The sequence below is a fragment of the Lissotriton vulgaris genome, chromosome 2_1, assembly GCF_964263255.1.
Source record: "Lissotriton vulgaris chromosome 2_1, aLisVul1.2, whole genome shotgun sequence".
NCBI classification, from domain to species: Eukaryota; Metazoa; Chordata; class Amphibia; order Caudata; family Salamandridae; genus Lissotriton; species Lissotriton vulgaris.
Window position 1 is genome coordinate 2,076,134,467 of NC_141687.1, and position 25,771 is coordinate 2,076,160,237.

General features: G+C 43.4%; 1 protein-coding gene across 2 annotated transcripts in view; it reads right to left on the bottom strand.

Annotated features, from left to right (window-relative positions):
* Positions 1-25,771, bottom strand: part of MYO5C (myosin VC) — a 971,652-nt gene that overhangs the window by 335,408 nt on the left and 610,473 nt on the right. For both annotated transcript variants that reach the window (XM_086958305.1, XM_086958306.1), the window contains exons 22-23: positions 24,731-24,895; positions 1,037-1,130 (exon numbers count right to left, since the gene is read on the bottom strand). In XM_086958305.1, the coding sequence (XP_086814431.1) occupies positions 1,037-1,130; positions 24,731-24,895 (259 nt within the window). The remainder of the gene's footprint in view (positions 1-1,036; positions 1,131-24,730; positions 24,896-25,771) is intronic.

Here is a 25,771-nt window from a genome sequence, read left to right on the forward strand (position 1 = left end):
TCGGCCTGATGGTAGATGTGTGCCCCCTTCAAAAATATAAAACCGGGCGCCGGAGGATGGGATCACTGGGGCAGATAAAGGCCTGGGGAGAGTGGAGCACGTATGCTGGCCCCAGGGGATGTGGTCCCTGTCGCCAAAAGTGGCTCCGGGACATTTGTTCCCCCACCCCCACAATACAGGGGTATTTTTAGGATTCAGGGCTAGGTTTGGGTTTTGGGGTACAGGGGTATTTTAGGGTTCAGGGGTAGGTTTGGGTTTTGGGGTACATGGTTATTTTTAGGGTTCAGGGCTAGGTTTGGGTTTTGGAGTACAGGGGTATTTTTAGGGTTCAGAGGTAGGTTTGGGTTTTGGGGTACAGTGGAATTTTTAGGATTCAGGGCTAGGTTTGGGTTTTGGGGTACAAGGGTATTTTTAGGGTTCAGGGGTAGGTTTGGGTTTTGAGGTACAGGGGTATTTATATGGTTAAGATGGGTTAGTGGTTAAGGGTGTTGGGGTATTTTAAGGAGTAAGGGTGGGTTATGATTATGGGGTGAAGGGGTATTTAAAGGAAGCAGGGTGGGAATAGCACACGATATGAGACATGGCATGAAGGGCGGAACGTACCACACGCCCCCAGCGTTTGTCACGCCCCCCAGCACACGCCCACAGCACAACGCAGACCCGCCTTCAAGGGACTACTTTGCTTTCACTGTTCTTTTACCTTTTAAATGTATATGGTGGGCGTCTGCAAAGCCTATGTCCTTCTGCTGCAACTGCCCTTTCCAACGCTGTGCCCTTTCCAATGCTGTATTGGATGTTCTGATTGGTGCTGTGGTTCCTGAGATTACCCGCCTCAAAGGTTTGGGCTTTCTCTTTATTATATTAGTATAGATTCTGCACATTGGCTATGTAGATATGTAATTATGGGAGGTATTAGGATCTGTAATTAACATTGTTTTAAATTGGTACAGTGCACCAGCTTGTATAAAGCTTATGGTAGCTGAGAAATCCCAATAAAAAAGGTAATAATAAGCCTCATGTTGGGTGTTTTTAATACCTTTCATTTCCTGAGTTTTGTCTTGAAGCTTTGATTCCAGCTGTTGTTTCTGTTCAAGCAGCTCTGTAGTTTGCTTTTGAAGTTTTGCTACTTTCTAAATTTAAACAATGTAAACAACCGTTATGAAGACATAAAAATACATTAGTTATTTCAAATCTGCCATCTAGCAATGATACATTACTTAGAATATTACTTCACAATCATAAAATGAAAAATATAAACTCATAGGTGGTCTTACAACAGACAAATCCAATGATTCTATGCACATCTGCTTTCTTGAGTGGTATTTGGTTTTTAAGAGAAATGGTCACAATTATAGTTAGTATGATGCAATCTGAATATTTAAAAGTTGTGTCATGTTATCATCATTGAATAGCCTTGTACTTCACTCATCCTGCTCATTGTCTGCCTTAGCGCCAGGACAACCCTTTGGGGGTAGCTGTGCGCTTAATAAATTCCTTTATGATTCTTATTATTATTATTGAAATATTCTGAATAGAAAACATTGATGCTTAGCAAGGTAATACTTGAATGTTGCCTACATAGATGATTCCGATCTTCCAATTGGATGATTAAAAGAGCGTTTTACAATTGAAATAAGTAGCTTTAACACTAATAACCATAATTTGCCATGAAGATGTCTAAATCACAGATGTACCACATCACAATTCATGGAGTTGTCTATAATTTAATTAAAATGTCTACTATTTTGCCTCTATTTTCAAATCTTCCCATTAAAGTTAACAAGGTATTTTTTTAATGATGTGGAACTGCAAAATCTTGTGGGAAAAATATTAAATTCTCCAGCTAGACAGGGGCTAGAGAGGATTGTCTTACGCAATTTATTTTCTTACTGTCAAGTCAAGGGGCTGGATATCATAGAGCGAAAGGGAAAGCTCAAGAATCAGTAATAGAATTACCAGTATTTTTAAAAGCTACCAAAAAGGACAAGTTACAAGGTGCTAGTCAAAATTGAAAATTATTTAAAGAGCTTTTTCAAGGCAAGATAGGTGCAGACTTGCCAAAGGTTTGTACGGCAACAGGACTGTAAAGTTCTAGGTTTAAATCTTTCTAAACCAGTGCTTAATTTGTAGAATTCTCGAGGGTATTGAGTAATGGCCAATTTTTACGTTGGAAAAAGACTGTTACCTTGGGAGGAAATGAAACCGCATTTACGTATAGGGTACCATCGATATTGCCACAATTTGTTGCGGATTTTAGGATTCTTGACAATTAATTTTCAAGGGATGAGTGACTTGACCCAGGCTCTAATCCAGTAATAAGCAAAAATTAAGCTAACAGGGATAGGCAACTTGTTTAGGGCCCTGAGTAAATACTCCGGCACGTCTTTGATTCTTGATTATTTATATAGGCTAGATGGGTGTAGGGTGACTATCAGAGAATTGGAACATATCAATATCGTGGGGTAGAAGTCCCTCCGGACAGCTAATTTTGATAATATTAGATTTTTCATGTTATTTATTTATTTAAAGTTTTATAGAGTGCAAAAGTGACCTGTTAGGGTATCAGAGCGCCATACAGGGAAAAACACGTTGCATACAGGTTTGACAGAGGCAAAGGAACATAAAAACGGATAGGGCTAGAGGGAAGTGACCACATTAGGACATAATCAGGGTATATACAATAATCAGAGGGGTGACAAGTCAGCAAAATGCAATGAAAAGCCAGCAATTACATATTCGGGGTGACGCGTCAGCGATATGCAGAGAGAGTCCACAATTACAAATGCAGGAATAATGAATCAGTACAGAGAATAGGAGCAACCTAGCAGACAAGAGATATTTCAGAATGACCAGAGCCCTGCCGTGGAGCAGAGTGCACGGTGAAAGAAAATTAAGGGAAGAATTTGCTTATTAGGAATGTTTTAGCTTCCTTCTTGAAGGTTTACAGAGAAGGAATTCTTCTGATGGAGGGCGACAGCGAGTTCCATGTTCTGGGTGAGGCCTCAGAGAAGGCACGGTTATAGGATTTATCCTTACGGAAGCAGAGTGGCTGGAGCAAAAGGCCTCTGGTGGATCAGGAGTTTCTGATTCTCCTGGATATCAAGAGTTTCTTGGCGAGATATGCAGGGGAATTTGTGTATAGTGCTTTGTGCGTGATACAAGCTAGTTTGAGCTGGACTCCGGCTTCAAAGGGGAGCCAGTTCAACGCCTTTAGAGGCGGGGAGATGTGGTAACATTTTCTTGAGCCTGTTAAGAGTCTTGCTGGGACATTGAGGCAAACTTTCAGGGGGGCAGTGGAGACCCTGGGTAGGCCTGATAGGGTTGAGCAGCCATATACAATCCTGGAGATAACTAATGCCAGGACTGCGTTTTTATGTCTGCAGCTTCAAGGAAGAGTTTTAGTTTTCTCAAATAGCTCAGGTGGAACCTGCCAGTATTGGCCATCGAGTTAATGTGGTCACGCCTATTCAGTTGGCTGTCCAGGATTATGCCGAGAAATTTGGCAGATTCCACTATGGTCGGTGTGCAATTAGGTGCTGTGATTGAGTTGGTCCATTCCTGTATGTCAGTAGTATTTTTAGGGGGGGAGATGGGAAGAACTCTGTTTTTTGTGTATTCAGCTTGAGCTGGTTGTTGGCGAGCCATTGAACCATTAACTTCAGAGCCTCATTCAAACAGTTAATCTCCTATAGGGATGAGATTTGATGTAGATCTGGGTATCATTGGCATACATGATGAAGGAAATTTTATCAGTGCAGAGTATTTCAGTTAGCCAGTCGAGGTAGGGATTGAAGAGGGTAAGGGACAGAGTTGAGCCTTGAGGTACAAAAATTGTTATCAGAGAGGGAGCAGATAGGTTGCCGTTAACTAAGAATATTTGGGTGCGGTTTCGGAGTAAGGAACCAAACCATTTGATGACGGTACCTCCTATTCCCATCCTGTGTTGGAGGCGTTCAAGTAGTTTCTCATGGTTGACTATGTCAAATGCCAAGGATAAATTCAGTAGGATTAAGAGACAGGTTTGGCTGTGGTCAAGGGCTTGAAAAGCATTGTCTACAATGTGAAGAATAGTTGTTTTGGTGCTGTGCCCAGGCCTGAAACCGTATTGGATTTCATCTAATAAATGAAATCAGGGATGTGTTGGCTCAGTTGAAGTTGCACACATTTCTCCAGAACTTTAGCAAGAGGAGGAATATTGGATATAGGCCTCAAGCTGTTTGGAATAGCAGGATTCAGAGTGGGTTATTTTAGGATGGGGATGACTTGCCCGGTTTTTAGGGAGTCCGGTATGGAGCCTTGAAGAAGGGAGGCGTGGATGATTGTGGTCCAAATGGGAATGACGAATGGGGAGGTCGCTGCCAGGCAGTTGGAGGGGAGTGGGTCATTGAAGTGGCTATTAGGTTTTAGGGAGGATGGAATTTTCGAAAGGTCGTCATAAGCATTGAAGTTGGACTTTTGGGTGTTACCAGCGGTGGATGAGGAGAGAGATGGTTCCCAGCCGGAGGAGGTGGGAAGTTTGAGGCAGCATTAAGTTTGTTTCCTAGGGAGTTAGTTGTGGCTGTAAAGACGGAGGAGGACTCCTCACAGGTTATTAGGGATTTTGTAATTTCTTTGGGAGGTTTTAGCTATTTTGTTTGATTGGAGATTGACCATTTCAAAGAGCTTGCAGGGTCTGTTTTTAGCGTTATCCAGTTCGTATCTGAAGAACTTTGGATTTGAGGATGTTTCTGTTATATGAGTTTCTGGTCTGACGGAGAGGTTTTAGTTGGGAGGCTGAGGGGTGCATTGTCCAGTTTCTTTCTGTTAGAGAGCTCTCCTTTTGTTATTGAGGGGTTCATTGAACCAGCGGTTTCTGCCTTTGATTAGGGATCTTTTTAGCTTTAACGGGGCAAGATCATCAATATTGTTTGACATAGTTGAGTTGTAATGCTCTGTGAGGTCGTTGACATTGGAAAGATTTGGAGGAGGGTGTAAGTCATTATCACAGCGAGCAGTCAGCTTCTCGAGGTCGAGGCTCTTATTGTCTCTGAGTCAGTGTTTCAGTTTCTCAGGTTGCCCTGGTCTCTTCATGAATTGGCTAGGTATCAAGTAGGTAATGGCATGGTGCTCTGACCAGTCGCACAGGACAATTGCATTAAGCCTGACCGCTGATGGCTTTGCGATGATCCAATCCAGCGTGGAACTTTTCGTGTGAGTTGGTAGAGTGCAGGCTTGAGTGAGTGATTGGTCGACAAGGAAGGCTTTGACGGCGTTGAACTGGGGGTCTTTGGGGTCATTCCAGTGCAGATTAAAGTCACAGAGGAAAATGTCATTGGAGTGGGGGGGGAGCAATAGCAGTAATGATTTCCATGAGGTGATCAATGAAAGCATTGTTCTTTGCCTGGGGGTGGTAGAAGATATGTAGTTTGCTAAACTGAGTAGTGTTATTACCAATGGAGAGAGAGAGCTATTCGCAGGAATCAGCGGGGTCAGAATGGAGTTCAGTGACGAAGAGGTCTGAGTGGTAGATGCAGGCAATGCCTCCCCCTTTTTTAATTTGTTTGTCAAGCCTAACAATTAAGTAGATTGGCAGGACCAGTAAATCTTGGTAGGGTGATGAAGATTCATTGAGCCATGACTCGGTTAGGATAGCTATTTCAGTTTTTTGGCTCAGGATGAGGGCAGCGATTTCGGAGGCATGCTTCACTGCTGATTGGCAGTTGAGTAGGGGTCCAGAGAGTGTAGCAGCGGGGCAAGTGTTGGAAGTAGGGAAGGATAGGGGTACTTGCGTTAAGATGTTGCTGTTTACTCCTCGGTAATGGAGAGAAGATGATCTATTAGTGTTGATGGAGACCGTCGGGATTAAGTAATCAACTTTCTTGTCTGGAGGATGGGGGCATCGAGGGAGGTCTTGTAAGATAAGAGGAGGGATAGGGTTTCATCCTTCGAGAGGTAGTTAGGATATTTGCCAGGGCAAAGGTGTTTGTTGGCCAGCGGCATGGGTTGGAGGGAAAGCATGGTGAGCGGGGAAGGACTGAGTTATAGGAAGGCTTAAGGATAACGCTAGAGTGTACAGTGAGGTGAAGGATGTTCTTCAAATCCAGTATGGAATTCTAGATGCTCTGAGCTATGTTGGATGCTCTGATGTTCAGGGTTTCAAGATCCAAAGGTAGAACTTGCGGGCGGGGAGCCTGTGGGTCAGGGCAAAATCTGGTGGGATGAGCGGGAGGCCTGGTGGAGGAGCTCGAACACCCTAAGGCTAGGTTTCTGGGAAGAGGGTGTGAGAAGAGGAAGGAGAGCTCAGAGGGGTGGTCAGGGGGCTGTTGAGGCGAGTGAGGCTCATCGGGGTGGTCATGGAGCTGTTGGGTCGGGGCTCAGTTGAGCTTAGTGTGACATGTGTTAGTTACTGAGCGAGAAGATGAAAGGTGGAGGTAGGAGGAGGAGTGGGCGGAGATGGTTTGTTGTCAAAAGCAAGAGGTTGGGGGGATAGAGGGAAACTCTCTAGTAGCATTAAGAGAGGTACGGTCCAGGGATTTGTTCTGGGAGTGGAACACTTTACGGGAGCGTCGAGCCTCCCTTAATTTTAAGAGGGAGTGTGGGGGTGCATGATGGAGTGTTAGCAGCTTTGGTAGACCTGGATGGGAGGCCCAGGGGGCGCATAGAGGGGTTATTTGCTTGTGTTTAGAGGATGGGGAAGAAGTCAGCAAATTTATTGGGATCTAAATCTGGAGCTTGGATCAGAACTGTCCTGTTATTGTAAAAGGTAATGGTAAGTTCAGCTCTAAGATTTAGGGAAGGCATGATCGTGAATTTGGCACCACACGGAATGGTCCTGGATTCTTAAACACTGAGAAGGAATGATATGGCAGCACACCATAGTACTGCTTTTTTAGTGTAGAAAATAAGGTATTTGGTAATGATGCCCTTGTTAGCGTTGAAGTACAAGTCAGGGATCAGTGTTTTGGGGGTGTCTCCTCAGGAGGGCATGTTTGAAGGTTTTAGCAGCGGTTCTGGAGAGGTTAGGAGGGTAACTGATGGTATAAGAGTTGCCCCCTGTTGTAATCAGGCAAGCCCCAGCCATAATGGAGAGGGGGGAGGTAGATAAATGGGGGGATGCTACATAATTGGAGAGGGGAGAAACTAGGTAAAGCCAGGGGAGCTGGAAGGCTGCAGGGGTGGGTCAGGGTGGCAAATGCAATGGGCAGAACTCAAACCAAGTACGGGCAGTAAGGGGACAGGTGCAGAGCACAGGTGAGGGAGAAAGGCAGCCCCTCAGAAAGGGGTTCGCAGTGGAGGCAAGCAAAAATTAGAGGGGTAGGTGAGCCGAAGATGCCAGGAGGAGTGTGCAGAGTGTGGTGGCCCCTTAAAGGAAGAACGCCAGAGGGTGCTGCCTTGGTTAGTGGGGAGCAGATATCCGGCCTTGTTCCAAGATTGAGGGAGGGGGCTGATTCCATTGAAGGTAGGTATTGAACAGCGAAGGTAAGTGCTGAATAGGAAACTTCCATTAGGAGCTATCTTGGCTAGTGCGAAGCAGGGATCCAGCCGGTAGCAGCCTGCGACAGCGGCAGTGAACCGGGCAGGTTTATATAGACTCTGTACTCTTAAACTTCATTCAGAGTGCTAATTGTAGTAGTTGAGATGCAGGCATACTATTTATATCGAGGTTTTTTTATAAATTCAGTACTCTTAAACTTTTTCCATGTGCTAATTCAATTGTTGAAGTTGGTGAGGAAAGCCTTGAAGGGGGCAGGTCGTAGACTGGGCTGCAACCATGTCTGGCAGCACTGATCACCGAGGCAGCCAGCAGGGGGCAGCAGGAGACATGGAGCAACAGCCCATGCAATGGACTTATTCCAGGACCGCGACAAAAGAACTGGGTTGTATCCCAGCGAGGAAAACAGCCTCAAGATCAATGAGATAGGGGAAAACAGACTGAGCCGCAAGATTCACCTCGTGTGGTGGCTGCCGACCTCAGGGACCTAGGGCCGTCCCCAAGATAGATGAAAGCCTGGTGTAGTGGTGGCCAAGCTCTGGCAGCGGGCATAGGAGGCCACCCACTGGGGCTGCACGTCATCAAGTGAACTGACGGGGGCGGCAGATGAAGGGGAGGGACGCTATCTCTCCGGTTGACCCTGCACTGGGCAACGAGAATCCGCGTTACTCCAGATATGTCGGCCGGCCTCAGGTTGCAGCCAGCCCCTGCAGCAGGCCCGGCACCAGGCGCTGAGGCCATCACCAGGGGCAGAGCAGGCCAGAGTGAAGATGGCCTCAATGTAGGTCTGGAGGATGCAAGGAAGGGGCCTCGTTCCAGGGCCCACAGGCTGAGCCTTGATAGTCGGCGGCGAGCATCAATGGGGCCAATGCACCTGCTTCGGACCGTGGAGATCAGGGCCGCCCTCGCAGCAGGCTACTGGGCCGCAGGACGTACCTCAGAGGAGGAGGGATACTCTTGCTCTGGGTCGACGGCCTCTGCGGGTCGATGTCTCTGATTAGGGCTGGCCTCGATGCAGGCGACTGAGCCTCACGGTGTCAGGTCTTCACTACGGTCATGCAACTGGGCTCACAGGGCAGCATCATAGCGGAGACCCGACTGGTTTCACCTCCGGGTCCAGCAAAGAATCCCCTTTACGAGTAGCCAGTGGCCGGAGTCAGATCAGAAGGTCACCGGCCGCATCTGGGGAATAGCTCAACGGCAGTGGTCTAGCGGTAAGTGAGGGCTTCAAAGGATTCCTCACAAGATGGATGGCATATTATTCCCCACATGCAACATATAAAATGTTCCTGGCTATCCCAAACTAGTGTTTAAGATGGGCATAAAATGATAAAGGGGACTCGTTACACATTTCTTTGTCTTCTGCCCCAAATTATTTCAGTTCTGGAATGATCTATTTCGAGTTTTGAGTGAATGTTTACAAATAACGATGATACCTTAAGTAATGTTAGTCCTATTTGGGGCATCTTATGCAACTCCGAAACTAAACAAATAAAAGATATGCAATATTTTATATTAGCTGCCCTATCAGTCACTCTATCTCTGATTCTCCAGTTTTGGAGGTCTATGAATGCCCCAATGTTTAAAATCTGGTTTGACAAATTGAAGAGGACCAGAGCCTTTTGTTGGGGCATATGCTCGGCGGGTTGCAAATATCAAGAGGTATACAGCTGTTTGCGAACAGTTAGTTGCTCTTGAGAATAAAATTGTTTAGATATGCACCTTACTAAGCCTCACCCCCTCGCAAGACCTCTGCGACTCACTCGCCTCATTCTTCCACTGCAAGATCGCCGATATACACAACAACTTCTGCGCACCTACCACGCACCCTACCACCGAACCAGCGCCCCCCACCACCAACCTCTGCGCCTGGACCCGGGTCATCACCGAAGACACCACCCGCACGATGAACACTATCCACTCCGGATCACCAACCGACCCCTGCCCCCACCACGTCTTCAACAAAGCCGACTGCACCATCGCACCCGAACTTCGGGACATCATCAACACCTCCTTCAACACCGCCACCTTCCCGGAGATCTGAAAACACGCTGAGCTCAGCGCCCTCCCGAAGAAACCAACAGCAGACCCCACCGACCTAAAGAACTACCACCCCATCTCACTCCTTCCTTTTCCTGCCAAAGTCATTGAAAAGACCGTCAACAGACAGCTTGCCGCCTTCCTCGAGACGAGCAGATCCCTCGACCCCTCGCAGTCCGGGTTCCTAGCCAACCACAGCACCGAGACCGCCCTCATCGCAGCCACTGACGACATCAGATCCCTGCTCGACAACAGGGAAACAGCGGCCCTCATCCTCCTGGACCTCTCTGCAGCGTTCGACACTGTCTGCCACCGAACCCTAGTGCAGCGCCTCAGCAACATCGGAGTCCAAGAGAAGGCACTGGAGTGGATCATCTCATTCTTCGCCGGAAGAACCCAGAGAGTCCGCCTCCCCCATTCAGATCCGAAGCCACCGAAGTCATCTGTGGCGTACCACAAGGATCATCACTCATCCCAACCCTCTGCAACGTCTACATGGGCCCTCTCGCAGCCATCGCTCACAAACACAACCTCAACATCATCTCCTACGCCGACGACACCCAGCTGATCCTCTCCCTCACCAACGACCCCACCACCGCCAGAACCAGCCTGCACCAAGGGATGAAAGACGTCGCCGAGTGGATGAAGAACAGCCGCCTGAAACTGAACTCAGACAAGACGGAAGTCCTCATCCTAGGATCATCGCCCTCCGCCTGGGATAACTCCTGGTGGCCCCCTGCCCTGGGCACCACTCCCAAGCCAACGGACCACGCACGCAACCTGGGCTTCATCCTGGACTCCTCCCTCTCGATGACCAGACAAATCAATGCCGTCTCATCATCATGCTTCAACACCCTGCGCATGCTCCGTAAGATCTTCCAATGGATCCGCACCGAAACCAGGAAGACGGTCACCCAAGCACTCGTCACCAGCCGACTGGACTACGGAAACACCCTCTACGCCGGAACCACAGCCAAACTGCAGAAAAGACTCCAGCGCATCCAGAATGCCTCTGCACGACTCGTCTTAGACGTCCCCCGACACAGCCACATCTCCGGCCACCTGAGAGACCTGCACTGGCTCCCCGTCAGCAAGAGGATCACATTCAGGCTCCTCACCCACGCACACAAGGCCCTCCACGACCTGGGCCCCAAGCTCCTCAACAACCGCCTGACCTTCTACACGCCCACCCACCAGCTACGATCAACCAGCCTCGCCCTCGCCACCGTGCCACGCATTCGCAAAGCCACCGCCGGGGGAAGATCCTTCTCCTACCTGGCAGCCAAGACATGGAACTCCCTCCGCATCCACCTCCCCCTGACCCAGGATCACTTCTCCTTCAGGAAGCTCCTCAAGACCTGGCTCTTCGAGCAGTAGCGGACCACTCCCCCCCAGTGCCTTGAGACCCTACCGGGTAAGTAGCGCGCTATACAAATGTCCATGATTGATTGATTGATATTGTGTAGGGGATGGCTATATATAATATACAATCTGAATTCTTGTACTATATGTACTTTAATTCGACTAACACTTTTGCACCTCTGCACTTTGTTTGTTTTCATTCTGCTATGTTTCCTCTGTGCACGATACTGCATAGGATTCATTATTATCAAAGGGCTAAGTAATCAGATATGATAATGTATAAGATCAACTTATACCAAAGGACTAAGCAAGGTATAAGGCAATATTCAAGCTACTAGCTTTGGGTGTGTTCTGTATTAATGAGAACATGTATTATTAATATGGTTCTCCTCTTCCATCTTATTGATAGCCTTGTTTTGGGATGAGTATTTCTTTTGCATGGATTTCAGATTTGTTTAGCACATAAGCTCTTTACTCGTTCTAATGTGGCTCCTAAGGTTCTTGTATTACATGCACTCTTATTCAATTATCATTTTTGCATTTTATTCGGTTCCATGCTGCTATGTTCCTTTTATATATATTATGGTATGTAATTAATTTCCACTAAAGAACTAAGTAATGGATAGTGGTATGTTTGAGGTATTAGATAGTTGTATACTATGAATTAATGAGAAAATGCATTCCTCTTCTATCTAATTTTAGCCTAGCACCGAGAAGAGTATCTCTTTATTTACAATGCATTCTAGATGTGCTTAGTACATGTGCATTCCATTTTGTATAATTCTGCTCATAAGGCAATGGCTGCTATGTGATATGAGAAATAGTTAGGATAATATGTATAGAATGTTTTGTTAATCTTGTGTGCTCACTATTGCACTTTATTATACCACATCACTTTATTTCTTAATGATGCTAAAAAGTATGGAAATTCTTTGCTCTTCTTGATAAATATGGCTGTATCTGCTCAATCAAATATATTTATTAAAAGAAGTGGTATCCATAATTTGTCTCACAAATTGCTAAATTGGAAGGAAGCAATTATCTAATTGCAAAACGGATTGATAATAATACTCTTCAATTTGTTATGTTTTAACAGTAATAAAAAAAGAGTGTATGGTATTTTTCCAGTGTGTTAATTTACAAATGCCCAAACAATAAAACAATGTTAATAGACAGCGTGATATCTTAAAGGGAAAGACTATTGATACCTAGGTTTACGGTCTCCTTAAGCAATGTAGTCAGTTCATTTATAGTGTTTGTGTTAACTGCGGGCCCTCTACCTGGTCTAATAACTTTCTAACTTCTGGTATAATAAGAATAGCACACCCAGTTGGAAACTTTTTACAAACATTGATAAATATTTAAGATTGAGTCTAGAATCTGAAATGTAAAAACGGGTTAAATAATTTAATAAGCATAGAAGGAGCAACATACTAAATAAATTAAATGTTTCAAACAAAGGCACTGGGAAGATAGAGAGGGGAAATTGTTAGCATAACAAGTTAAACAAATAGACAACTGCAAAATCATTCTGGCACACAAAATCACATTATAAGAGTTTCTTATATCAACTATGGAGTTAAAATGTGGAAATATCCAGTCCCTAGTAGGCTCAACTCAGATTGTCTATTAGTTACTCTCACATTAAAGGAGGGCATTTCCCTATTATATTCATTAACTAAGATTCATACTAAGAGAATGAACAGAGTCATTGTGAAACTAATTTGTGTGGATCAAACTGCCTTCCTAAAAGAATGAGTGGTAATAATATTACACCAGTGGGAAAGAGACTTCACTTCACATGGTCTTTTTTGAGTAGTGCTTCTCAGATTAGATGCTGAGAAAGCAACCAGGGGTTAAAATTGAGCATACACATTTAAAGCACCTGAAAGGGTTTTTTTGGTGTTTTGAGATATATTCTTTTGTAGTTTGAAAGCTTTCTATGAATGGTCTGTACATGATCAAATCAAATTGGCTTTTATCTCAGCACATCTTTATAGAGATACTAAACAAGGACGTCCACAGTCTTTTTCTTATTTGATTTAGATTTGAAGGCAGTTGCAATTTCCAATCTAGTGGTATCATGACAGATATATGAATGTAGTACTTGAGTCTTTACTACATGCTGATGTAAAACAAAACAAATATTACTAAGATTACTAGACATTTATGGATTGTTCTCGGGTTCTCAAAAAAATTGGTCTAAATCTATTTTGATGGCCATCTTAAAAAGGGTGTTTAAAAGCCTACGGAATTGAACCACATAGGAGGAAACAAAAACAATAAACTTTCTTTGAAGGGTAATACAAAGGGAGATAAAGTTAACATTGGAAAATTAATTTAGCCTTACAATAAAAGTGAACATCTTACCTAAAAACGGTATACTTTGCAAAATATTTGTATTATGTGAAATAACATTACTTACACTTAACTCAAGACTCTGATGACATAATTTATTTGATACTTCCCCCTCCCAAGAATGCTCACTATCCCATTTAGGAAAGCCAGATTTGGATTTACAAGATTGAAAAAATATAATATGGCCTTTATTTTGGGAAACGCTGGGTGGGTGGAATTTTGTGGACCCACACAGATTCCAGAACTTTCCACAACAGAAATGTGAGGAAAATTTGTTTTTTTTTTTACAATTGTTTAGGTTTGCAAAGAATTCCGGGTAACAGAACCTGGTGATAGACACTCAAGTCACCCCATCCTGGATTCCCCTAGGTGTCTACTTTTCAAAAATGTATAGGTTTGCTAGGTTTCCCTAGGTGCCGGCAGACCTAGGGTTCAAAAACTACAGGTAGACACTTTGCAAAAAAGGGGTCATTTTTCACTGTGAAAATGTGGTGTGTCCACCTTGCGTTTTGGGCCATTTCCTGTTGCGAGCACTAGGCCTACATACACAAGTGAGGTACCATTTTTCTCGGACGACTTTGGGGAATGCAGGTGGGGGGAATTTTGTGGATCCACACAGATTTCTAAGACCAGGAGAGAGCTACCGGCAGACATCAGACACGTCCCCTCAATGAAAACCTTCAGGAAGACCCTCAAGACCTTGCTCTGCGGCTGAACGGAGCGGCCTACCCCCCCCCGTACCCCCAGCGCCTTGAGACTCTTACGGGTGAGTAGCGCACTTACAATTCCCTGATTGATTGATTGATGATTGATTGATGTGCATCTACAGCTAGCTTTACAATGCAAGAACAGATACTTACTGGGTATGTAACATAATCCGTTTCAGGCATGTGTGCTGTAGATACACACGCATGCTTTGCATAGATTGTGTAGCAGAATCCTCCCAAAGCGGTGGATAACCAATGGGTGTTACAGTTGTTTGAAAAAGTGTTTTTAGAACTGCTTGTCCCATATTAGATTGTTGACGTGCTATAACACTCACACAATGTTTGGTGAATGTGTGTGCTGTAGACCATGTACCTGCCTTACATATGTCCGCAAAGGGAAAGTTTCCTAAAAAGGCCATATATGCTCCTGTTTTGCACTTAGAATACGCTCTAGGAGGTACAGTTAAATTTATTTTAGCTTTAACGTAGCAAGTTTGAATACATTTAACAATCCATCTAGAAATACCGGATTTACAGGTAGGATTTCCTTTACTAGGTGGAGCAAATGGAACACAAGGCTGTTTTGTTTTACGGAAATCTTTTGTTCTATCAATATTGTATAATAATGCTCTTTAGACATCAAGTGTGCATAGAACCCTTTCTGCTACTGAATCAGGTTGAGGGAAGAACACCTTCTATCTAACTGATTTGTTAATATGAAAAACAGAAACTACTTTTGGAAGGAATCTTTATGAATTTGAAAGAAAGGTTCTTCTAAGGTTAATGCCTGTAGCTCACCAACATGTCTTAATGAAGTGATAGCAATTAGAAAGGAACCTCCCATGAAAGAAATTGTAATGCACAATTGCGTAATGGCTCTGAAGGTGGACCCATAAGCCTTGTGATAATAATGTTAAGTTTCCAGACAGGTACAGGTGGTACCCTGGGTGATTTTATTCTTCAATGGCCTTCCATAAATGCTTTGATTACTGGAACTTTGAAAAAGGATAAATGTTGTCTGTTTTGCAGATATGCAGCTACTGCTGCAAGGTGTAGTCGAATAGATGTGCAGGCTAAGCCGAACTCGCTGTAGATGCATTAGATAACAAATAATATTTTGCATAAATGCATCTAGCGGATCAATTGTGTTAATATTAGAATACATAACACACCTTTTCACTTTGCTGCATAACATGCTCTAGTGGAAGGTTTTCTTGCTTTTTTAAGAATTGTAATACAATCTGGTGGTAGATTCAGGTATCTGAACTCTATGACTACAGGAGCCCTATCGCTAGGTTGAGTTCTTGGGTTTAGATGTCTGATTTCTCCATGGTTTTGTGTGAGAAAGCAGGAAGTGAGGTGCAGTTTTAGGTGTGGAACCACTGACAGTTCTAGTAGTGTGGTAAGCCATGGTTGACAAGCCCATGTGGGAGCTACTAGAATCACTGTGTGTTATGTCTGCCTGAGTTTCCAAACCAGAAATAGTAGGAGAAGTAGGAGAAGTAGAGGCAGAAAAGTGTTAGCAAATATACCTGACCTGTTCATCCGCAGGGCATGGGGGGTTTCGCAGGTTCCAGCCCATAAAGAAGGGGGTCTGTCGAAGAGGCAGGTTTTGAGGTTTCTTGCAAAAATGGGGAGCGATGTTATCTGTCTGAGGTGGAGCAGAAGGTCGTGGAAGGAGAAGGAGCGGCTTCCCGTTCTGGTCTTTCTGGTGCGGGGGACCACGGCGAAGGAGAGCTGGGCTGATCGTAGGGTCCTTTGGGATGCGTGGAATTTGAGTTGGCTGTTCAGGTATGCTGTTACGGTGCCATGGAGGGCCTTGTGAGCGTGGGTTAGCATCTCGAAGATTTGTGTACTTGTTGCCATATCCTGCTGAGGTCGGCAAATTGGCTGTGCATGCCAGGAAGGTGGTCTGACAGAAGATTCATTTTGTGATGTATTCTCCAGCGCCAAATGGTCTGAGAGAAGCGAGACAACTGTAGAGAGTGTGTCCCTCCTCCCCCGTTTTTGTACATAGTACATAGCTGTCATATTGTCTGTCCGAACTAGGACAACATTCCTTATGAGGCGAGACTGAAATGCTTTTAGTGCTAGGTAAACAGCTAGAAGCTCCAAGTAATTGATGTGGAGACTTTTGTGTTTGGTGTCCAATAAGGACAGAATTGTTAGATGCTGGAGATGGGCACCCCAACCTGTGAGAGATGCATCTGCTATTAGTACGATTTATGTAATCAGGTTGATGAAGGGCTGCCCTTTTGTGTGTTCCACAACTGCACAAAGTGATGAGTGCAGCGGTCTACCAATGCTAGATCTGTTAATTGATCCTGTGATTGATTACACTGACGTGCTAAGCATTCCTGTAGAGGACGCATGTGTAATCTTGCCTGAGACACTATTGCAATGCATGATGCCATCATCCCTAATAGTTGCATGTAAGTTTTCACTGTTATGTATTGGTTGTTTTGAAACTGTAGCAATAAGTTTGAAAGTTTTGAATTCTGGCTGCATTGGGAGAGGCTAGAGCTGTGTGAGTGTTTAGCGTTGCTCCCAGATAAGTTTGCAGTTGTGAGGGTTGAGGATGGGACTTTTGAGCTTTGACTGTAAATCTCAATTGATGGAGAAGGTTTATGGTAGCTTGAGTGTGTTGTAAACACTTTTTCCATGTGTTGGCTTTGATGAGCCAATCATCCAGACATGGGAAGACATGGATTTGTTATCTTCTTAGATGAGCTGCTACTACTGCTAGACATTTTGTGAATACTGTTGGTGCAGTAGTCACTCCGAATAGGAGTACTTTGAATTGATAGTGATTACCTGCTATAGAAAATCTGAGATATTTGCGATGTGCTGGGTGGACAGGAATATAGAAGTAAGCGTCCTTTAAGTCAAGTATGGACATAAAGCCGACTTGTTGTAGAAGTGGAAGCACATGTTGAAGGGTAACCATATGGAAGTGTTCAGACAGTATTTATAGGTTTAACGTTCTGAGATCAAAAATTGGTCTTATAGACCGTCCTTTTTGGGGATTAAGAAGTAAAGTGAGTAAACTCATGTTCCTTGGTGTCGTAAAGAAATAACAGTTCTAGAGCTCCTTTTGTTAGAACAGCTTGTACTTCTTGTTTGAGAAGCTTGTGGTGTTGCAGAGAGAGTGTGCGAGGTAGAATATTGGATGGATTGCTGGTAAGCTCCAGGCAATAACCATGTAGGATAATATCCAAAACCCATTTGTCTAATGTTTTTGATTGCCAAATGATTGAAACTGTTGTAATCTTCCCCCAACAGGTGATGAATGGTCGGGGTTACCAGCAAGTCACTGCTTGTTAATGGACTGGGAGGTACATGTTGGTATACTTCTACCTCTCCCTTTAAAATTATTCCCTCTATAACCACCCTTGTAGAAACTTCGAGAGGGGGAGGATAGTGTTTGTGTCTCATATGAAGGTTCAGCCATTTCTGTGGTGTTAGTTTTGGAGCCTCCTCTGTAAAAGGAGCGACAAAACGACCCTCTGGTGGAAGGAGATTGAAGTACTCCCATAGATTTCATCTTTTCAAAGTGATTGGTCTATTTGAAGCCCAAACAGGTGTTCCTTATCAAAGGGTGCATTACGAATCGTTTGTTGCATTTCTGGTTTGAAACCAGAAATTCTGAGCCATGCATGTTTCCTAAGCATAATGGTAGTGTTGATTCCTCTAGATGCAGTATCTTCAGTATCTAATGCACACCTAATAGAGGAATTAGAAATAAGTTTTCCTTCCTGAACTATTTCCTGCCCCCTTTTTTGTGTTCTTTTGGATGATATTGCAATAAATCTTCCATCTCATCCTAGTGAGCTTTATCGTATCTGGACAATAGACCTTGCGTATTAGCCATATGCCAATGGTTGGCTCATTGAGCAGCTATTCTCTTCCCTGATGCATCTATCCGCTTGGATTCTTAATCTGGAGATGGTGCCTCCCATGATGTATGTGAATTTGACTTCTTACGGGAATTTGAGACCACTAAGTAATCCAAACGCCCCTAATAAAAACTAAGTCCGATGAAGGGAGTTATATTTTTGTCCACCAAGGGTGTTAATATAAGTGCTCTAACTGGGTCTTTAATAATATCATTAGTGTGCCTCACCATACCTTTTAGCATAGGCAACATTGTTGTTATGTTGTGTGTGTTTCCTAAGTTTTCGAATAGGAACTAATCTTCTTGTGCTTCTTTGTGTCAAAGCACTCTGTGATAATTGGCTGCCATAGCAATTAATTCCTGATATGCGGTATTATCATCAAGAGCAGAAGGTTTTGCTGAATATAGATCAAGGTCCCCATCTTCTATATCAGGATTTGTTTTAGGAGACCCTGATGGTGTAATGTGTAGAGGAACTGTATGTGGTATAACGGGCATAGGTGAAGAAGGTGAAGGGGTTTGGGGAATGTGGTAGCTATGTCCTTTTACTTGAGAGGAATTTAGTATTCAGTGTCTGCCTTCCTTTTTGACGGTATTACTGGTTCATCTGTTATGTGTCCAGTATAAGGATTTATATAATTTTTCTTCTGTTTGGGATGAAGCGTTTCTTTCATTTTTCCCAAAATCAGCTTCAGCATCTTTAATGGAGCGCCTTTTTGTTTCTCTACCGAAATTATCTGTGCTGAGCTACATTTGTCTTTTTTCACTTTCAATATGGAATGTTCCAGAACCAAAGGGGTATCATCTTACCTTGGGGCCGAGCCGGAAGGCCTGACCTGCTATTCCGGTCCTGAGCCGGAAGGCGGGTGTTTGAATCAAAGTCTCAGTGCCTACAATGGCCTGATGGCAGTAGAGGCCCAATAGCATTTGAGTTAGTTGACACTGGTTTGGTGGGTAAAGGGGCTTTGGTACTCATGGCACCCTGTACAGCTGAAACGTCATGGGACTCATGTTCGATCTCCAACTTGGAATCAGAGTTCTGAAGGGAGAAGGCCTCTTCTGCTGCCAATGCTTCCATCCCTTTTTGCTCGATATCTTCACCGAAGATATCAGGGGTGTCCTCGATACTCTGCCGCTGCATGTCTCTTCGTCGAGCCCAGCGATCCCGCAGAGTCTTTTTGGATCGGAACGACTGACACGTGTCACTTTATGTTCCAGGGAGAGACAGAGGTAACAGACCTTATGCTGGTCGGTGAGAGGATATTTGGATTGGCATCGAGGACAGAATTGAAACAGCGTCTGTTCCATCCGCATAAGACTGGGCGCTGGATTTTGAATTAGAAGTCAATCAAGGAAACGAGCTTGGCCCGAAGACCACAGTTAGAGTTTTCAATTAGTTAAAGTTTTCATAGATTTTGACAAGAAAAGGTGGACGACGCGATTGAAACAGTACTGACGAGGGTAGAGTGAATTGAGCACTTAAGGGATCTCTATTGATGGTTTTGAATCGGAGCACTTCAATACATGTTCAAACCCGATGGCGGAAAGCAACAAAATCTAACAATGCAGTTGATGCCCATGCGCACTAACACTGAAAGGAGGAATCACCTTAACTTGTGACTGGAAAAGACTTCTTCGAAGAAAAACAACTTGCAAACATCTGGACCCAACAGTAGATGGTAGGAGTATGCAAAGTATGTGTATCTCTAGCACGCATGCCTCGAACATATCATTTCGAGAACCTGGAAGTCTTCATTCAAACTATTATTTGAAAAGTTGCATACGGGAAAGAACAGCTCAAGAGTTCAAGTTCATTTATTTTATCTCATGTGGAAAAAATCTTAGTGCATATGTACTGAAGGTAGATTGTAACAAGCGCATTAAGTGTCTAACCTTTCCCAGTACTCCTACTTGTGGCCTGATTTTTAGATGGTACAAAAATGTTTAAAATGGTTAGGCCGATAAAATGAGTATAATGTTGGCAAAAGTATTATTATAGTAATTATTACTATTTCTTTTTATTTGTATTTTATCATTTTATTATTGATAATATTGCAAGTCTATATTTAAATCCTGTGTGCATGAGTTGTACACCTTCTAGGCTTAAAAAACAGAAATAAAAGAAAGCAAGTGTTAGCTGAAGCTACAACCGGATGATCTTTTTTTCACAAGTACTCTGAAACCATGTCACACCAGTTACTCGCAAGCTATTTGTGTGCTGGAGAGTACACTGCTTAGCTTTTGCATGCAGATTATTCAACACTCGTAAGGGAAAGGTATGTTAAAAGGCACTTAAGAAGCATTTGAAATTAAAGTGCTGTAAAATCTTTATTTTCATGTAAACGGTCAACTTGCATTAAAAGCTGTGACATTTGTATGTTTTTTAAATGGGAAAATCAATACACCCTAATAGTGTGAATATAACTTTCATACTGACCACTCTTTCTTGCTTGAACATTGCCCGGGAGGTGGTAGTCCTAAGAGCTCTAGAGGCTTAGGAAGGGGGCCCCATGCGCTCCACACCTTTTTTTTCTCAAAATGCCCCCGGGACCTGTACCACTTAGGGGCTCATTTCAAAACCAGCACAGGAGAGGGCAATTTTTTTTTTTTTTTTTTGTTTTGTAGCTGATTTCCAGCGATTTCAAGGCAAATTTAAAAAAATTGTTTCACACACTAGCGGGGTCACTCTGGGACACACTACCATATCTAGGGGGTCAGGGTATTCCTTCCCTGCCTTCTATTCTATAGGTTTAACATTTTCTGTGGGACTTGGCTGAAGTCACGTCCCAAGATGGCTGCCAACTCTGCCTGGTTAAAGTTTTGCTAGCCAATCAGATTACAGCTCGGGATTGTCGGATCCCCGGAGAATCCACGCCCCCAGTTATACAACTTGTATTTTGGTTAATATCGCTAAAACTACTGAACAGATTTACACCAAACTACCAAATGGCACTACTCTGGACCAATATCTACATTTCTGACAAATTTGGTGCAATTCTGTCCAGCAGTTTAGGCTGTAGTGTTGTCTAAAGTCCCTCTGGGAATTAACAAGGGGATAATGTCTTTTGGTACCACCCCTTTTTCTCACTCCTTGCTTGATGAATCACCCCGAACTTTCACAGACAGCAGCTGAAGTGAGCGTTGAATTAGTTTGAGAAATTTCAGGAAGATTCATCAAACAGGCCATATTTATTGACAAAACATTCAATGCTCTTTCTATGGAAAGAAGGTCCTAACTATAACAACCTACTGGCGATAGCCAGTAGGTAATTCACTTAAAATAGCAAACATTAAAGTATACACCATGTTAAATATGTATACAGCTGGTCAGAGAAAGCCACATTTCTCAAGATACTCAATGTCTGTTCCAAAATCAATACCCTTTTACAGACCGCTTTTATCTGTCTCATACACTTCGCAGTCAACAAACCTACATTGAGAAATGAAGTTGATATGAGTTATCAAGTGGGTACTGTAAACAAGTTTACTCTATGGGGAGAGTTTGCTCTGCATCACACTGTTTACAGACAGTGAAACTCTCATGACAAATACACAACAGAGTATTAAAAAGTATCTAGTCACAAAAATGTACACTCTAGGAAACACTTGTCAAAAAAATACACTATTCACTTAAAATAACCAAGGTTTAAGGTGCTAAAGATCATACTACCAGCAGCCTCCATGCTGTAGTGAAAACGTTATAGATAGCCCTCGTCTCAAGCAAAAGAAGCACATGTACATAAGTTAGTACCTGGTATACACAGTCTTCTATGTTATGTAGAAAATGCAATACTGAGACAATTCTGTCTAATAACTAATGGTTACATACAATACCTAATTAGAGTTGTGGTTGGAGGTCTGTGCACCTTAATCAGATGTAATGAAAGGAATAATAATTTCCAAGACTTTTGTAGTGTAGTTCTTAGTAGGCCAAATTTGATTTTGCTCATTGGACCGCAGATACAACGTTGTTACTATCATCGAAAGGAAGCTATAGGACCGCAATTCTGATACTTTGCCTTGAGCAAGCCCTCGGTCAATCGGCCATCCGGGGAAACATGTGTTGGCTGTTGTTGAACTACACTACATAAGTCTTGGAAATTAATATTCCTTTCATTACATCTGATTAAGGGGCACAGACCTCCAACCACAACTCAAATTATGCTTTTTACTAATGGCCATTGGGTGTAGCCATTTGCGAGGCGCATTCCATTTCTTACATGGTTCTCTACAACTGTAGCATGAATCCTAGATTCATTAACCCATTCAGCAACCCTTTCCTTACAATACTTAGTATCTACTGCATAGGATCTTTTCCCTGTTTGAAAGTTTTTCTGCAGAACCAAATAGCTTGTGTCGAACATACTAGTCACAAGTCATTAACTGTCATCTACACACAGAGTTACTCTTGAATTCAAAGATTTATAACATTTTCAATGCCTGCACACATCTATGATGCATTAGAAGCACATGCAGTTTGTAAACACTAATACCCTTTAGCTGGACACATGTTGTAAAAAATAAGATAGAAAATTATTATGGTAGTTACCCGTGACTATGTAAAATATAAAACAAACTAACACACTCAATAGGATGATGTCACCAGTGATGTCATCAATTATGTCGGTTGAGATATCATGAGTGATGTCAAATTATGTCACAGAACATGTCCTCAGTGATGCAATATGTGAGGTCATAAGGAGTGCATGGCAGGGGCGCAAGTAACTGGTGCATTTCTGTTTTTTTTGTTGAAAACATGAATGCTGTCACTGAGAGCCACCTAACTATGACATTACGTCAACCTTTGATTTGTTTCACTGAATTTCTAAGTTTTTTTTTTTAAACAAAAAGATTTTTCAATCACACCTATGTACAACGCTACTTAACCTTTATTTTTTTCGGTGAATTTCTAGTTTTTGTTACTTAAAGTAATATTTTATTACCACACGAAAAGCCAACACCCTGCTGCACACAGCCCTGCATCCAACTCCCTGCAGGCAGACAGCCACCCAGAGGCAGCCAACCCCAAGCCCCACTTGGCCTTTGGTTGTGCGTGGTTTGGTGTTAGTCTTGCAGCAGATCCTTTTTTCAACACTTTGCAGGCATGCTGTGCAGAGCCTTTGGCGAGCGCAGCATATGGTTGGCCTTCAGGCCCCAGGGTGACCATCCCATGGGGCCAAAATATTGATATTAAGAGGAGGGGAATAAAGCCCCCCAAAATTTAATTTGCAGCAAGCCAAGTTCCAATAAAAAGGAGAGGGGATGTTTGGCCTCCCTCTCCTCCAGCCTTCTTAGGCCCTTGGACCCCAAGATCCCAGACCAAGTAATGAATAAAGAGTTGGGGCAGACACTCCCCCCTCCCTGAGCCTAACTAGACACCCTCAGACCACATCCACTGGGGCTGAAATTTAAATAAAAGGGTTAACCAAACTTTCTACTGGTTAATTAGTGATTTCTACCATGTTGGGTGAATGTCTAGTGCATACTCTACACTACAGCTGCGTAAAGAAACACAAGGTAATGTCTGCAGTGACCTTGTATATGTGCAATTTTGGGAATGCGATTGTTCCACGAGTATCTTTATACAGAAATCAGTGATAAAATGAGTCCTCATATAGAGAAGACGACAATACTACAGACAAAGAGTTGAATCTCCACTAAACAAGGGTAATTCCTCTAAATTATATGTAAGCGCTTCTTTGTTTGTTGGAGATGTCCTCATATTCTTTTGCATTAAGACTACACTATCAAAATTGTCGAGAAAAGTGCTCGGTCCCTTTGATAACTTGAGAAGTTCACCAGCCGGAAAAATGGCAGGAACACCATTGCACCGTACTAACGTGGAAGGGGGGGCTAAAGGGCGGAGTTTGTATGTGATTTGGCACCTTTGCATACTCAGCAGCAATTATAAGGGCGAACCATGCACTCTGCCCTCAGGCCAGGAAAGAAAGAACACACTCGTCTTGGACAGTTACTTCAGAAGAGATTGTACTTCAATAAATCAACTATGCACTCATCTCCATCAAGGATTTCGGATCATTTTTCGACATACAATTGAAGAGAAAACACACTGTCAAGTTGTATTAGTTTAGGGGGTGCATCATTAGGCCCTGGGTACACCATCCTCGTGGGCCACTTTTTGTTTAAGGGAAGGGGGCAGTGTGACCCCCTCCCAAAGCCTATTATGGCCTCGGGGACCACAGGCCCGCATTATTTAGAGGAAGGTGCACAATGCCTACCCAGGGCATCCAACATACCAAGGATGGATTCCATGGTGGTCCCACGGGTCCAGACGGCTTCTCACATGCTGCAGTAGCCAACATTGCTCCCAACCGCAAGGAGCAGCTATTTTTGCTTTTCACTCCAGGTAAGAGCAATCTGTTGATCTGTTTTCCTGCCCGTACCAGTGCAGGCAGAGAAACAGATCTCAAGTCTGTACCCAGCTCACCCGCTAGGCGCAGACTGTGTGTTCAAATATTTTTCTCCCGTCTGTGTGAAACTGCTGTGTTCTGAGGTGGGCTCCCCTAGACACAGTATGTGAGCCAGTCCTGGGGATGGGGTCAAACAGGGCTGTTTAAGGCTCATGGGAGTGGGTCCTGCTGAACAGAATTACACCAAATTTAGCAGGAAGTTAGATCTTGGTCTGCAGATTGTGCTTTTTATGATTTTGGGTAAATCAATCCAGTAATTTTTGAGACATTAAAGAAGGTAAAAAATAATTGTATATCTGGGTGCTTGGACCTGCGAGAGGCTCGAGAGGCTTTGATCTGGGGGCGTATATGTAGTGTTCTCCATTACTGGCACTGTGAAAAAATGTACCTCAACCAGTCAATCTAGATTCAAGAGAATCAAGTTTAGTTGCTCAGGGTCTCGAAAAACACAAAAGGAACTAATAACCTGTTCAGATTCTTCCTTCTCTTTTTTCCCTTTAACTTCCAGTGCATTTTTCTGTGACGCTGTTTTTTTAAGTTCTGTTTCCATCCTGTGGAGTTTGTCGACATCGTTAGAGTGTGCTGATGCAAGAGTGGTGAGCCGCTCTAGTAACCCATGGTTTTCTTTACTCTGAAATACAAAACAAACATTTCATTTGAATAAGATACTTGTGACAGTTACATAATGAGACATACAAAGAGGAAGGCACGTCTGGAAATGTGCCTGGCCTTTCCTATACATTAATCATAGAGATGTGGTTTCAAGGAGTAAGGGACTAGGCAAGTTGAGTACCAAATAATACATAAAGAAAAGTTGCAGTCATTTCAGTGATTCACAAACTAAATACAACACTGCTACACTTCATTTTATTTGTTAGGAGCAGCATCATATACAACAAACAAACATATGATATTGAGAACTTAGTTGACTTTGCATGTGACTCCCAGGCACAGGCGCCAAAGTTAACTGATAACTCTTGAATGTGTTTTTAGGTTGTAATTTATGTGCTGCGCTACAACTATCCAGGTAGTTCATTCTGTAAAATAGTGACCAACATGAATATTTAACTCTCTGCGGTAAGATCGATCTCCCGGGTTGGGGCTTTATGTACTCCTAGTGTGTCTACCAGAGAAATTGCTAGGAAACTAGCAAAAAAAAGTGAGGTATGGAAGATTAAATTAATCTCAACCACTTTCAATTACTCTTCGAGGTTTCTTTTGCTCAATGTACTTTACTACAGGCAGTAACCAACAAAACACAAATCAGTCTTGGCCCAGCTTCAGTAGAGACAGTTGAGCCTAAAATGTTAGGCCACTTCCTCTCTGAATGGGAACAGAAGAAACCCCAGACCAGTTTCAGCCTCACTGAGAAAAAAAGGAAAAAGTAGTGTTGATGCAATGCTTGAAATATTCTCAGTCAATGGAGCAATCTTGCCAATCAAACACATCTGTGTATTTGTTAGAGAATGGGGACAGTGGTCAAATAAAGTCAGGCTTGTTAGTTTTT